The sequence below is a fragment of the Schistocerca nitens genome, chromosome 6 (assembly GCF_023898315.1).
Source record: "Schistocerca nitens isolate TAMUIC-IGC-003100 chromosome 6, iqSchNite1.1, whole genome shotgun sequence".
Lineage (NCBI taxonomy): Eukaryota > Metazoa > Arthropoda > Insecta > Orthoptera > Acrididae > Schistocerca > Schistocerca nitens.
In genome coordinates this window covers 249,864,685-249,879,323 of record NC_064619.1, presented here as the reverse complement: position 1 = coordinate 249,879,323, position 14,639 = coordinate 249,864,685, and the positions used below count along the sequence as shown (strand labels likewise).

The 14,639-nt window shown below is 38.1% G+C and overlaps 1 protein-coding gene across 2 annotated transcripts in view; it reads right to left on the bottom strand.

Annotated features, from left to right (window-relative positions):
• The window catches only part of LOC126262216 (DNA topoisomerase I, mitochondrial), a 52,089-nt gene extending 37,472 nt beyond the window's left edge, over positions 1-14,617 (bottom strand). The window contains exons 1-5 of one of the 2 annotated variants that reach the window (XM_049958651.1): positions 14,440-14,617; positions 14,116-14,164; positions 13,831-14,012; positions 12,512-12,792; positions 3,170-3,405 (exon numbers count right to left, since the gene is read on the bottom strand). In XM_049958651.1, the coding sequence (XP_049814608.1) occupies positions 3,170-3,405; positions 12,512-12,792; positions 13,831-14,012; positions 14,116-14,164; positions 14,440-14,481 (790 nt within the window). In that variant the 5' untranslated portion in view covers positions 14,482-14,617. The remainder of the gene's footprint in view (positions 1-3,169; positions 3,406-12,511; positions 12,793-13,830; positions 14,013-14,115; positions 14,165-14,439) is intronic. The other variant, XM_049958653.1, reaches the window with a different exon arrangement.
• Positions 14,618-14,639: the final 22 nt, after the last annotated feature.

Genomic DNA, 14,639 nt, shown 5'->3' with positions numbered 1-14,639 from the left:
CATTTGACACTTCTTTTACCAACATAGTTTTTATTAAAGCTACAATACTAGTCTCATTCTAGACAACATGTTTTAAGGAGCCCCCTCCCCTGATTCATGGGTTTAATTTCAAATATGTGATAACAATGCTACAAAAATTTCGGGCAAAGTAACTGGAAAAATCGCACTATGAATAAAGTCTTAACTTCGGTTTTTGATAGTTTGTTGATTAACGGCTTGATAAACATGAAGCTGTGGACAACAACAACTTGTGAACATAAAGTTTTCCAATATAAAATGTCATTCATTGTAAAAATTACGAAAATAGATAACATTCAATTTGCTTCCAGAAAATTTGTTTTCCATACCTGTTTTCAAACTAATCACAGTCAGAAAGAGCATGTTTTCAAGCAGCTGGAAAATCATGCTCGATTTTTCAATGTATGGAAACAATACCTGAAAATGACCGACAAATTCGAGAGTTGTACGTCATTTTTATTTTTAAGTTGATAAGTAACAGCTCACTATATAGCGCTGGTCCACTGTGAGGTTTTCACTACCATTTCAGGAATATGAATCAGCAAACTCATCACCATAGGGGTCATGACCAATAGCTGTGCAGTACCAGCCACGGGTGTGTTTCTTCATCCACATTCCCAAGCCTGTAATCTGCTTTCTTAATTTAGGTTCCAAAGCCTTATGGTACCTGCCTATTTACAAAGCCATTTGCTGAGTACCTGAAATCCTCTGTTCATTGTTTGAAGACTACTGATTATTTACTTCAGCCGTTTCCATGGTAGACAGCATGTGAGATATGATCACGGCATTATCTCTAAACAATGTCATCACGGTCCAATGCAATACAGTGAGATATCACTCGTCAATAATACACAGCAGAACATGGTCAACAGGTTGTTGAAATGTAGCCTGTTATTTTGGTTCATTCCCTCAAATTTGTCCATTTTCTAAAAGCAAGTTGAATGTGACTTATTTTAATTTTTAGAAAAATTAAGTTTGAACTGATCTTTTAAAAATTTGGAAAGAAGTATGTGAATGATATTTTATACTGGGTAACCTTACATTGCAAAGTTGTTGAGTCTAAAGTTTCATGTTTATGATTACTTTAATCAGTAAGCTATAAGAACCCAAAGATAAAACTTTATTCACAGCATGGTTTTTCTGGCTACTTTGCCTCAATTTACAGAGCATTATTAGGCATGGATGAAAAATAATCCCACTATTTGGGGGCGGGGGGCTTAAAAGACATTGGTTAGAAGGACATTAGTTTTGACGCTTTAATAGAAAATTGTATTTATAAATGAAGTGTGGAATGTATCCCATTTTAATCATTTCATAAAGATCATCATCATGTTGATGAATTTGTAGATCATTAGACAAAAGTAACTAAATGAAATTTTGTATCCCAAATCCTCCTGCTTCTGACCTATTGGATGTTAAGTTTCATGATCAGCATGTGTTTACTCTATGAGATGTAAAAATTCAAAGTTTATATTTCTTCCGCGCCACAATTTGCGTGTCCGTGATTCAAATTATCTAGCATTGATAGCTCACATTGGGTAAACAAAAAAGTTTTTGGTCTTTTATTTGTTAAAACAATTGTCTTTTAACGAGTCCAGTTTGGAAAGAGTAATAGAACATAGTTCTTTTGCAAAATCAGGTCTAAAAGACCACATTTTTCACCTACTTACCAAATCCACTTTCCATTTAATTTATTCCGTACTGGAAAGTGGTACAAAAACAAAAATTTATATCTGACAACCTTGTGTTGTTGGATTACATACCAAGTTTCATGTTCATCATACCTTTAGTCCCTGAGATATATATGAAGGCAAACTTTGAAATTTTTTGGGGAATTTTGCCTACAATTTTCTGGCTGAATATGACTTGTAAAATTCTTTTCATTATTGTTCTTATGAAAATGCATAAAGTGGTACAAGATGGCCTAATTTCATTACATCAACAAAATTTTGCCCGAGATAATAGCCCAAATTCACCAGAAATTTACATTCACTCTGCACATGGAGTAAAACAAGCGGCTGTATCTCAGCCAGTATTGCTGCGACAAATGTTAAAACTTTATCAGTGTTCATGGGAGACGTGTGAATGTTCAATAAAATTTCAGTGAAATCTGTGATAGGCAAGCAGGAAAAGGTTCTGAAATTAATGGAATGACCTACTATATAGTAGTTTATTGTAAAGCTGAAGCAGAGAGAGACACATTGTTCTTATTACTGACAATCTGCACATCCAAACACATCATCATTTGCTCTTTCCCTTGCAAACTGCCCAAGTCACCTATACTTCTGGACCTCAGCATAATTCACCCCATGAAAGCAAGAGTATGGCTGCTGTGCAGAGATCAATTTCATTCCTCAAAAGAAAGACATACCTGAAAAATTAACATTTTACAGACCACACACGTTACTGCGTGGAACGCTTTGACTCAACAGATGGCATTGAACTGTTTCTATGCAAGACTAAATGTCCAATAAGTTCTGCTGTAACCGTGCATGGACTTGATACTGTTACCAGCTACTTTTACTTATTTCGGTCAGTTTTTGCAGCATTACGTGAGTACATATACTCTATAGCTCTGAAAAATGATTTGTCCAAAAGCCATAAAAGTTCTCTTGTTAATATGCTTTCCATGTCTCAGCATTTGTAATACTATTTGAGTTACCTTGACTCCTTAAATTATTTTCATTCTGTCATCAGTTGAGGTTTTCGTAACCACATAAGAAGTGTTGCCTGTTAGCACTCTTATCAGGGTCTTGGTCTGATAGTCATTTAATAATTTTTCTGGTGGTTTACCACACGGGCATAGTCAAAGATTCACCCTCTATTGGCGGTGGACTAAAGTTGAGCCACTTGTGCTGGCAAAACATCAAACAATCCACTAAACAACCAACAGCCGAATACCCTGAGATGGCATCAACAGGCAACAAGTCAATATCTGCATACCATTATCTTCATCCTTGTGTTATCTTCAAATCAAGATACTGGTAGTGACTTTACATGCAACAAAATAGTTATGTCCCCAGATACGTGTTAGAAGGGATTTCACTGTAAATGAACACGCCCTCAATGAATCCTCTCATATATATTGTAAATTTTTTAAATACTAATCAAAATTATGTGTCAGTAATAAACAGTTTTTTGCAATAAATACCTTTGTCCTTTTGGTCCTTTTCTTTACTTCTGTGTTTCTCCTTGTCACTGTGCTTCTTATCAGAGCTAGAGCTAACTTTTTCCTTACTTGAACTACTGTGCCTTTCTTTATCCTTGCTAGAGGAGGAACTGTGTTTATCTCTGTCCTTCTCCTTGTCGCGATGAGAAGAACTACTATGCCGATCCTTGTCCTTATCTTTACTCGAGCTGTTGCTGCTGTGTTTGTCTTTGTCTTTGCTGTGTTATCAAACATATGAAATCAGTATTAAAATAATGCACTATTTGCAAATAATCCGTAAGAGATCAGCATACAATATATGTTGATCATTAAGTTGAAAATGAAACTTAAGTTAGTAAGTAAACACACTGAAAATCCTGCTTTTCAAAAGGTGGCTTTTCTTGGTATAACTGTCGAAGAAAAAGCAGTCTGCAAGACCACTGTGGTCGGTTTCTACATTTAGTATCCTGAGGGGATGGAAATTGACTTTTAATTTAAAATATCTCATAACAGCATTTCAAAACAGTTTTGTCACAGTCTCAGAGAAACCAATATTGAGAAAATAGAGGCCTTCAGGGTTTCCAATTAAAATCTGTTAAATACAAGGAGAACTGTCTAGAACATAAATCAAACATACAAATACATACACGCCCCATTAAAAATACCAACATTTATAATTAGTAATATTTATCTTCTACCTTGTCATCATGTAATAACTCCATAGCTAAAAATGAAATACCATTATATGTTCATAAAAGTATTCATATTGATTATAAAATATGAAAGTTGCCCCAAAATAGTACTTGACACATCAAACATTACCTGGAGTCACAAATAATAAAAAAGAAACCAAATACTTTGACTTATGGTCATTATATGTACTCAGAAATTTATTTCTCTTAGGAAATATGTCCCCCCCCCCCCCCATGAACAATGGACCTTGCCATTGGTGGGGAGGCTTGCATGCCTCAGCGATACAGGTAGCCGTACCACAGGTGCAAACAACAGCAGGGTATCTGTTGAGAGGCCAGACGAACATATGGTTCCTGAAGAAGGGCAGCAGCCTTTTAAGTAGTTGCAAAGGCGATAGTCTGGATGACTGACTGATCTGGCCTTGTAACAATAACCAAAACAGCCTTGCTGTGCTGGTACTGTGGGCAGCTGAAAGCAATGTGAAACTACAGCCGTAATTTTTCCCAAGGGCGTGCAGCTTTGTTGTATGGTTAAATGATGATAGCATCCTCTTGGGTAAAATATTCTAGCGATAAAATAGTCCCCCATTCGTATATCTCCGGATGGGTACTACTCAGGATGATGATATCAGGAGAAACAAAACCGGCGTTCCATGGATCGAAGAATGGAATGTCAGATCCCTTAATCAGCAGTTAGGTTAGAAAATTTAAAAAGGGAAATGCATATGTTACAGTTAGATATAGTGAGAATTAGTGAAGTTCAGTGACAATAGGAACAAGACTTTAGGTCAGGTGAACACATGGTTATAAATACAAAATCAAGTAGGGGTAATGCAGAAGTAGGTTTAATAACAAATTTAAAAAATAGGAGCACGGCTAAGCTACTATGAACAGCATAGTCAATGCAATACCGTAGCCAAGATAGACACAAAGCCCACGCCTAGCACAGTAGTACAAGTTTATATGCCAACTAGCTCTGCAGATGACAGAGAGATTGAAGACATGGATAATGAGATAAAAGAAATCATTCAGATAGTGAGGGGAGACGAAAATTTAATAGTCATGGGGGACTGGAATTGAATAGCAGGAAAAGAAAGAGAAGGAAAAATAGTAGATGAATATGGAATGGGGTTATGGAATGAAAGAGGAAGCCGCCTGGTAGAATTTTGCTCAGAGTATAACTTAATCATAGCTAACACTTGGTTTAAGAATCATGAAAGGAGGTTGTATATGAGGAAGAGACCTGGAGACACTGGAAGGTTTTAGATAGATTATACAGGGTGTTACAAAAAGGTACGGCCAAACTTTCAGGAAACATTCCTCACACACAAATAAAGAAAAGATGTTATGTGGACATGTGTCCGGAAATGCTTAATTTTCATGTTAGAGCTCATTTTAGTTTCGTCAGTATATACTGTACTTCATCGATTCACCGCCATGATTTCATACGGGATACTCTACCTGTGCTGCTAGAACATGTGCCTTTACAAGTACGACACAACATGTGGTTCATACACGACGGAGCTCCTGCACATTTCAGTTGAAGTGTTCGTACGCTTCTCAACAACAGATTCGCTGACCGATGGATTGGTAGAGGTGGACCAATTCCATGGCCTCCACGCTCTCCTGACCTCAACCCTCTTGACTTTCATTTATGGGGGCATTTGAAAGCTCTTGTCTACACAACCCCGGTACCAAATGTAGAGACTCTTCGTGCTCGTATTGTGGACGGCTGTGATACAGTACGCCATTCTCCAGGGCTGCATCAGCGCATCAGGCATTCCACGCGACGGAGGGTGGATGCATGTATCCTCGCTAACGGAGGACATTTTGAACATTTCCTGTAACAAAGTGTTTGAAGTCACGCTGGTACGTTCTGTTGCTGTGTGTTTCCATTCCATGATTAATGTGATTTGAAGAGAAGTAATAAAATGATCTCTAACATGGAAAGTAAGCGTATCCGGACACATGTCCACATAACATATTTTCTTTCTTTGTGTGTGAGGAATGTTTCCTGAAAGTTTGGCTGTACCTTTTTGTAACACCCTGTATAATGGTAAGAGAGTTAGGAACCAGGTTTGTAAGATATTTCCAGGGGCACTCTGACCACAATTTATTGGTTATGAACTGTAGACTAAAACTAAAGAAACTGCAAAAAGGTAGGAATTTAAGGAGATGGGAACTGCGTAAACTGAAAGAACCAAAGGTTGTAGGGAGTTTCAGAGAGAGCATTTGGGAACGATTGACAAGAACGGGGGAAGGAAACACAGTAGAAGAAGAATGGGTAGCTTTCAGAGATGAAATAGTGAAGGTGGTAGGGGATCAAGTAGGTAAAAAGACATCGGATAGTTGAAATCCTTGGGTAACAGAAGAGATACCGAATTTAACTGATGAAAGGAGAAAATATAAAAATGCAGTAAATGAAGCAGGCAAAAAGGAATATAAACGTCTCAAAAATTAGATAGATAAGAAGTCAAAATCACTAATCAGGGATGGCTAGATGACAAATGTAAAGATGTAGAGGCATATTTCACTATGGGTAAAATAGATACTGCCTACAGGAAAATTAAAGAGACCTTTGGAGAAACAAGAACCACTTGTATGAATACCAAGAGCTCAGATGGAAAACCAGTTCTAAGCCAAGAAGGGAAAGCAGAAAGGTGAAAGGAGTACATAGATAGACTATACAAGGGTGATGGCTTCAACTTTTGTAGCCTGTCTTCCTCAGTTGCATGTAATATTACGGTATATTGATAATTTTTACTTATGGATCATCTGACAGCAACTGAAGAAAACACAATTTTAGTGCCATACGCGTTTCGCCTTTATTTTCTGCAAGGCATCATCAGTGGCAGGTTGCGTCGACAATTTCTTACATATTACGCTCCTGTTGCATTTTTGGTGTTGTTCTTCTTCTTATGAATGCCAATTTGTGGTTTTTTCCCACATTCCACAGCACTATGAACTGAACGCTTGTTTCAATGCAAATTTGTTAACATCGAGTATAGATTAAAGTGTCAGGAAGTCTTTTCTGCAAATATTTGTATGGAGTGTAGCCATGTATGGAAGTGAAATGTGAACGATAAATAGTTTAGACAAGAAGAAAATAGACGCTTCCAATATGTGGTGCTGCAGAAGAATGCTGAAGATTAGATGGATAGATCACATAACTAATGAGGAGGTACTGAATAGAATTGGGGAGAAGAGGAATTTGTGGCACAACTTGACTAGACGAATGGATCAGTTGGTAGGACATGTTCTGAGGCATCAAGTGATCGCCAGTTTAGTATTGGTGGGAAGCTTGGAGGGTAAAAATTGTAGAGGGGGACCAACAGATGAATACACTAAGCAGATTCTGAAGGATGTATGTTGCAGTAGGTACTTGGAGATGATGAAGCTTGCACAATATATGGTAGCATGGAGAGCTGCATCAAACCAGTCTCTGAACTGAAGACCACCACCACCACCAACAACACAACAACAACAAGATATATTTTTGACAGCACATCAGAGAAATTCATTTGGCAAACAGAAGGAGAGAATATATCTTTAGGTGATTTTTCTTTCTAAATCCGGCAACCTGCGAGCAATTTTCCAATTCACAGATAATTTTATTTGTTAAGATTGTTTAAGCGAATGTAACAAGAAAAACAAAAATTGAACTTACAAGTAATTTTTAATTGATATTTAACAAACATAATGGGGTAAATGCAAAAATCCTATTCAATATTATAAATGCAGGAGAAACTTATCAACAATTTTTCTGAGTGTGGTATATCCTAAAAGCAAGGTTGCATACACAAGCTAATGTAAATGGTTACAAAATTGCTGGAGCAAGAAGATATATTTGTAGGCTGTCATTGAGACTTGCAAATGAGTAAAATGTGATTCCCGATGTTCCAGAGCAACAAAAAAAGATTCAATGGGGAAATACTGACTTCTGATGTACAAGCAGCCCAGAAATTATATCCGGCACAATAACAACGTGCTCTGTGGATTTGTATGGAAAGAGATGAATGCACATGTTTGTATAACCACAGCTAATCGGGTAAAGCTTACTTTGTGTGCCAGTGACTGTTTTAACAATAAATTAGTTCTTATACATTTTGCCTTGAGAAAAACAAATATTAGTTTTTGCCTCACCAATCGAGATTTCAGTGATGTTTCATCATCTTCAGTGAGTTCCCTTAATTTTTCTACCTACCAGTTAGCGAAAGTAACATGAGAAAACCTATAGTTTGGGAATGTCTGAAAAGCATTAGACTCAGTATCACACCCACATTTAATGTCAAAATTATGATCATATGAGGTACCAAGTGAAATTTGTGACTACAATAAGGACTTTTTGGCAGGGAGGACACAGCGTGTTATTTTGGATGGAGAGTCATTGTCAAATGCAGGTAGAAGTAACTTCAGACGTATCCACGGAAGTGTGTTGGGGCCCCTGCTGTTCAAGTTACACATTAATGACCTTGCAGACAATATTAATTGTAGCAACAGACAATATCAATTGTAACCTCAGACATTTGAAGGTGATGCGTTATCTATAATTTAGTACTGTCTAAAAGAAGCTGCATAAACTTTCAGTGAAATGTTAATAATAAGATTTCAAAGTGGTGCAACAATTGGCAACTTGCTTTAATTGTGCAAAAAAAATAGTATCCTATGACTATAATGTAAATCAGTCACAGCTGGAATTGGCCAACTCATACAAATACCTGGGTGTAACCTTTGTAGGGACACAAAATGGAATGATCACATAGGATCAGTTGTGGGTAAAGCAAGTGGTAAACTTCATTTTATTGGTAGAATACTAGGGAAGTGCAATCAGTCTACAAACAAGACTGCCTACAAATCACTCGTGTGACCCATTCTAGACTATTGCTCAATTGAGGATGCAACCTGTACCAATTGCAGACGGCCACTGAAAAACAGAAGACTAGAGTTAAAAGCTCCAAAACTCATTGAATACTCAAATTTGGATAGTTAGATGGGGATTTAAACAATTGTCCTCATAATTGCGAGTCCGGTGTGCTAACAATGGCGTCATGTCACTTGGCAACAGTCACTGAAGTTGCAGGTTAAAAGCATTTTGCTGGGATATTATGTGGAGAAAAATTCACATATTATGCTTTTTTGAGGGACAAAAATATATCAATTCGACCTGTGAACTGTTTGTTCTTTTAATTTCATAATTTCTACTGTTAAAACAAATTAACTGAGTAAAGGAAAAAAAAATTGCACAGAACCACATACGAAACAAACCTTGTTCCAGGCAGTTGCCTAGTAGACTGCTGAGCTAAAAATGCATTACACTACAGTTGCCACCATTTAGGTACACCTTACTGGTCTTGACTCCACATCATAAAATCAAGTGCCTAGTGTAGGTCTACAATAAATGCTACAAAAATCGCAGCAGGGTCTCTCTCTCTCTCTCTCTCTGTCCTTAGGCTAAGTGTCAAAAAGGTGTCAATCCTTCTACTAAACTCACAGTGACAAGAGTTCTTTATTTTTATGAGCAGGTCTGAACATCAGTTAATGGGACTGCCTCCTGCATAACATGCTGGTTAGTTCAAACTTCAGAAACAGCCACTTTTTGGGCTGTCATGTGTACATTGTAGTGGGAGGAAGCAAGAGCACCTGTAAAGTAAAATAGTTCAGGGGGAGAGGGGGGGGGAGGGAGGCTAGAACTGGGGATATGGAGTATTTTGCAAGATGAATGGTGACCTGCAAGTACCCACAAAAAAATTTCCACTTCTGACCCTGTTAAAAATCTGCATAATGCTGACTTTTAAATCATTTTCTTGACAGAAAAACACCTGATGACTGTACATTTTTTCCCTTTTCGTATGACCTGGGGCCCAGGTATGGGCAGACTTGTGAAGGAGCATAAAACAACTCTAAGTGAAGAAGCATAATGTCAAGTTAAAACATCACGAACATGGCACAGTATCTGCATATCTTTGTCAAGAAATGGACAGTGTGCTTTCATTACATGCCGAAATATTATCACCGTGTTTGGTAAGGGAAATGAAATTGGCCTTGATCATTTCAAGAATTTACGCAAAAATAGGTGCCCAAACAGTCACCTTTCTTGATCTGAGCTTTTAAAACAACACTGCTTAAATCTACTTTGAATTAAAAGACATACAAAACATTACTGGAATAACTGATACATTTTAACCAGTTGCTACTCACCGTATAGCGGAGATGCTGAGTTACAGGGGGGGGAGGGGGGGGGGGAATAAAAAAACCTGTCACACAATAAGCTTTCAGCCAACAAGGCCTTTGTCAAAAAGAGAGAAAGAGAGAGAGAGAGAGAGAGAGAGAGAGAGAGAGAGAGAGAGGAGTTGCAAATATATATATATATATATATATATATATATATATATATATATATATATAATTTGGCAGGAAGACTAAAGGGCACTTTGTACTAAAATTAAAATTTACCTCCCCAGGCATCATATGGCAGTAAGATAAGAGAGACAGAGTAATCAGGTGTTACGAAAAATACACGTGACTTGTTCGAGGGAGTAGGATGTCAGCAGCATAAGAAGGAAAAGACCATGGGAGAATATTTTTACTTTGTCCTACAACTCTTAATTTGACCCGTGGTACTGGGAGAAATTCCTAATTAATTTCAGTTTTTGCAGTTGCTTCAACACTTTTCCTCTCTCCACCCTTTATTGCTTTGATAATCTACTTCAAACCTTTTCTTGTTGTGGGTGCATATTTACACAATAAGAAGACCTTTATTCATATTTTTACAGTATCTGAGAGTGGTTAAAATGTAAAATCAAGCAACTGAAATCCTGGATGGAATGTAGCAATGAAAAGAATAGTTGCTACTCATCACACAGCAGAGATATTGTGTCACAGACAAGCACAACAAAAAGACTGTCACACAATAAGCTTTCGTGGAACAAGGCCTTTGTCAAACACAACCCCCCCCCCCCCCACACACACACACACACACACACAAACGCGCACGCACGCACGCACGACCACTATCTCTATCAGCTGAAGCAGTGTATGATGGGAGAGGCAATTGGGTGGATGCAAGGAAGAGGTTGGGGGCAGGGAGGGAGAGGGATATCAGGGTAATGGTGGGGGACATTCGAGTGCTGTTGCGGAGCTTGCAGGGATAAGATGGAGAGAGGGTAGGCCAGCTAAGTGCAGTCGGGAGGTTAGATGGAGGGCAGGAAAAATAAAGGGTATTATAAAAGGAGATAAGTTCCCCTAACCCTATTGGTGTCAACCTTTGTTAGGTCATTTTCCTTACTTCCCTGCTCCCGTTGCAGCCCAGCACTACATAAGCCCTCTATTCCACCAATGCACCCCGTGTCTTTATACTTCTCTTCTTTTCCACTAACCCCTCCTGCCCCTGCCCCCCTCCCCCTAACTGCACCTAGCTGGCCTACTCTCTCCCCACCTCGTCCCTGCACTTTACCGTCCCCCATCCTAACCCTGTTATCCCTCCCCCTCCCATCCCAGCCTCTTTTGTACTCCCACACAATTGCAATCTCCCACTTCCAGATTGCTGTTCATAGTCTGGTTTCAGCTGCTATGGACTGTGGTGTGTGTGTGTGTGTGTGTGTGTGTGTGTGTGTGTGTACGGGGGTAGGGGGGAAGAGCATGCACGTGTGCAGGGACTTCAGTTGGTGGTGGTGGACAAAATGTGGGTTCTATAGTTAGTCCAGTGCAAATGTGGTATTTAGTAATGTGTCATTTAAATATCAATATCTGGGTGTGATGTTGCAAAGCGATATACATGGAACAAGCATCTGAGAAAAGTGTGATAGGGAAGGCGAATGGTCAACTTTGGTTTATTGGAAGGATTACAGGAAAGTGTGGATCACCTGTAAAGCAGACGGCATATAGGACACTGGTGTAAACCACCCTTGAGTACTGGTGGGGGGTTTGGGATCTGTGCCACAGCAGACTGAAGAAAGATATTGAAACACACAGTGGTGGGCTGCTAGATTTGTTACCAGTAGGTTCGAACAACACGTTAGTGTCAAGGAGATGCTACAGGAACTCACATGAGAATCTCTGGAGGGTAGGCGACCTTCTTTTTCAGAGACATTATTGAGAAAATTTAGAGAATAGCTTCTAAAGCTGACTGATGAAAGATTCTACTGCCGCCAACATACACTGCGCATTAAGGACCACAAAGACAAGAGTCAAGAAAATAGGCCTCATACGGAGGAATATAGATATTCTTTTTTCCCTCGCTCTATTTGCAAATGAAACAGGAAAGGAAATGACTAGTACTGGTACAGGGTACCCTCCGCTATGCACTGTACGGTGGCTTCTGGAGTATCTCTGCACATGTAGAGAAGGCAGTGCGGGGAAGGGAGAAGTGGAAGAGGAGGGAGGGGAGGGAGTGGAGAGAGGGAGAGAGAGAGAGAGAGAGAGAGAGAGAGAGAGAGAGAGAGAGAGAGAGAGAGATGATTTTCTCCTTATGGCATATTACTTTACCTTCACTAAATATACATATTCTGTTATTTATACATAATCACTCTTTAACCATCGACAATGAATTTGAGAAAAACTGCTATAATTTAGCTTCCTGCAATATTAGAACACATTGGGCAAAACATTCAACTGTCAAGTAGTTCTGTAATCATTACACAAGAAGATAAATTACCTGGAACTGGAACTTTTATGTTCTTTTTCTGAACTTGAGCTCTTGTGTTCCTTGTCTTTACTTGAAGAACTACTTTTATGTTCTCTGTCCTTATCCTTTCTTTCATCTTTGTGTTTCTTCTCTTTATCCTTGTCTCGCTCTTTTTCCTTCTCTCTCACTTTATCCTTGTCCCTTTCTCTGTCTTTATCCTTATCCTTTTCCCTTTCTTTGTCCTTCTCTCTATCCCTGTCTCTGTCCTTATCTTTGCTACCGCTACTGCTACTGCTATGTTTTTCTTTATCCTGCACAGAAAGAAGACAGTAAAGTAAGTAATAACACAATGAAAATGTGAAACAAATAATTTCTTCCTTCAACACACATCTAATAACATCAGAGTTTAAATGAAACATTTGGATTTAGACTGGGTTTTCATTTATCTTCATGTAAAAAATGCAGACTTATTATTTAATGAATTACTATTTTATGTGGTAATGTGAAAGCCTTACAGCTCGTATACATAATTTTCAAAATACAACTAAACAACAAAATCTTTGTATTACTTTAAACATAATATTTTATTGATCATATTTCTTACCAGATATTTCATGAAAACAATGGATAAAAGTTAATTTTTCATTGTCGCTGAGACCGACAGTTTCATTTTAGGCACAATTTTTGACACCTGATACTCTCATATCTGGTGCTACAAGCATGCTCATTGATGGATTACAAACATGTTGATATAAAGAAACCCATGCTCTAAGATTCACTTCGACTGCATTCTTGATTTAATGGATCATTAATTATGGATTAAAACTGGCCTACATCATGGAAGTCTCTGAATATTTAAATGACAATGACTTTTTTCCTTTTTTACTAGCTTTTTCCTCTTTACACATACATATAGAAAAACCACTTGACAGCAATATTTGCAGTATGGCAGAAACTAAATTTCCACTTAAGTGGTTAAATCTATTCTAGGTTTTAATGAGTTCAATATGTTAAGTACTGGCCAATGCTCAATCCTTTCACGACCTATATATTCTCAATCAAAACACCATATTTTCAACTTTTACAACATTTCTTCGGCCTGATACTGAACTCAATAACATTTCGATTTTGAGATGACAATTCAAATTCGAAAATTTTAACTATAAATGACATTTAACATTTAAAATTCATTCTAAGCTAACCAGCTGTTGCCATACTGTTAGTTTTTAACACATTTGCAATGAATTTGGCAGGGATAACAAAGCAAACTGAAGTATTAACAATAGTATGAAATATGACAAGAGTACTTGCAACCTGTAAAATCTTAGTAATTGAACATTATCACAAACCTTTCCACTTGAACTTTTGTCTCTATGCTTCTCCTTGTCTCTGTCTTTGTCTCGATGCTCCTTGTGCTTGTCTTTGTGCCTTTCTTTGTCTCTGTGTTTCTCCTTATGTTCAGACTTGTGTTCCTTTTTGGAATGCTTCTCTTGGTAGCCATTAGAAATGCCATTAACGACAAGCTGTCCCACTAAAAAATTTACATAAAATGTCGTAAACATATGGTACAGGCTCATTCTACATGAAAAGACTGACTCCCAAGAATTTAAAGATCCATGAACTAGCATACTTACCTTCAGGCACATTTCCTGGTGGACTCCGGTTTTCCTTTGCATTTCTTTCCTTTTTGAAAAAAAAAACGGGAGGTTTATTAAAATGATAGGCCACAGCTGTTTTATGCAACAAATCTCTTAATTACACAGCAAAAACAGTTATGAAAAGTGACACTATTTATCACTACGTGGGACTTAGTCTCCGTACGCCATTTTGCGGACTTAGAAAATTTCTACTCAATTGCTGGCCCTCGGTATAAATATACATACTCATGCACAGAAGCCTCTAATTTATGAAAGTAGAAACTTTAGAGTTGTAGATTTATTAAAGGAAACAGTACTTACAGACTCTAAAGAAAGTTCATCGCCAGGTACTTCAAGGTTCATTTTACAAATATGCTAGCCTACTGCTCCGCTGTGCTGTCCGCAGTTGGGAGACCTGTGAACGACCAGACGCCGAACACCGTTCGGAATCAAAGTCCCGGAATTCCGGTGTGCGCATGCGCTAGCTTGTAGCGGCAATGCCCTTCTTCGTGACGAAATGT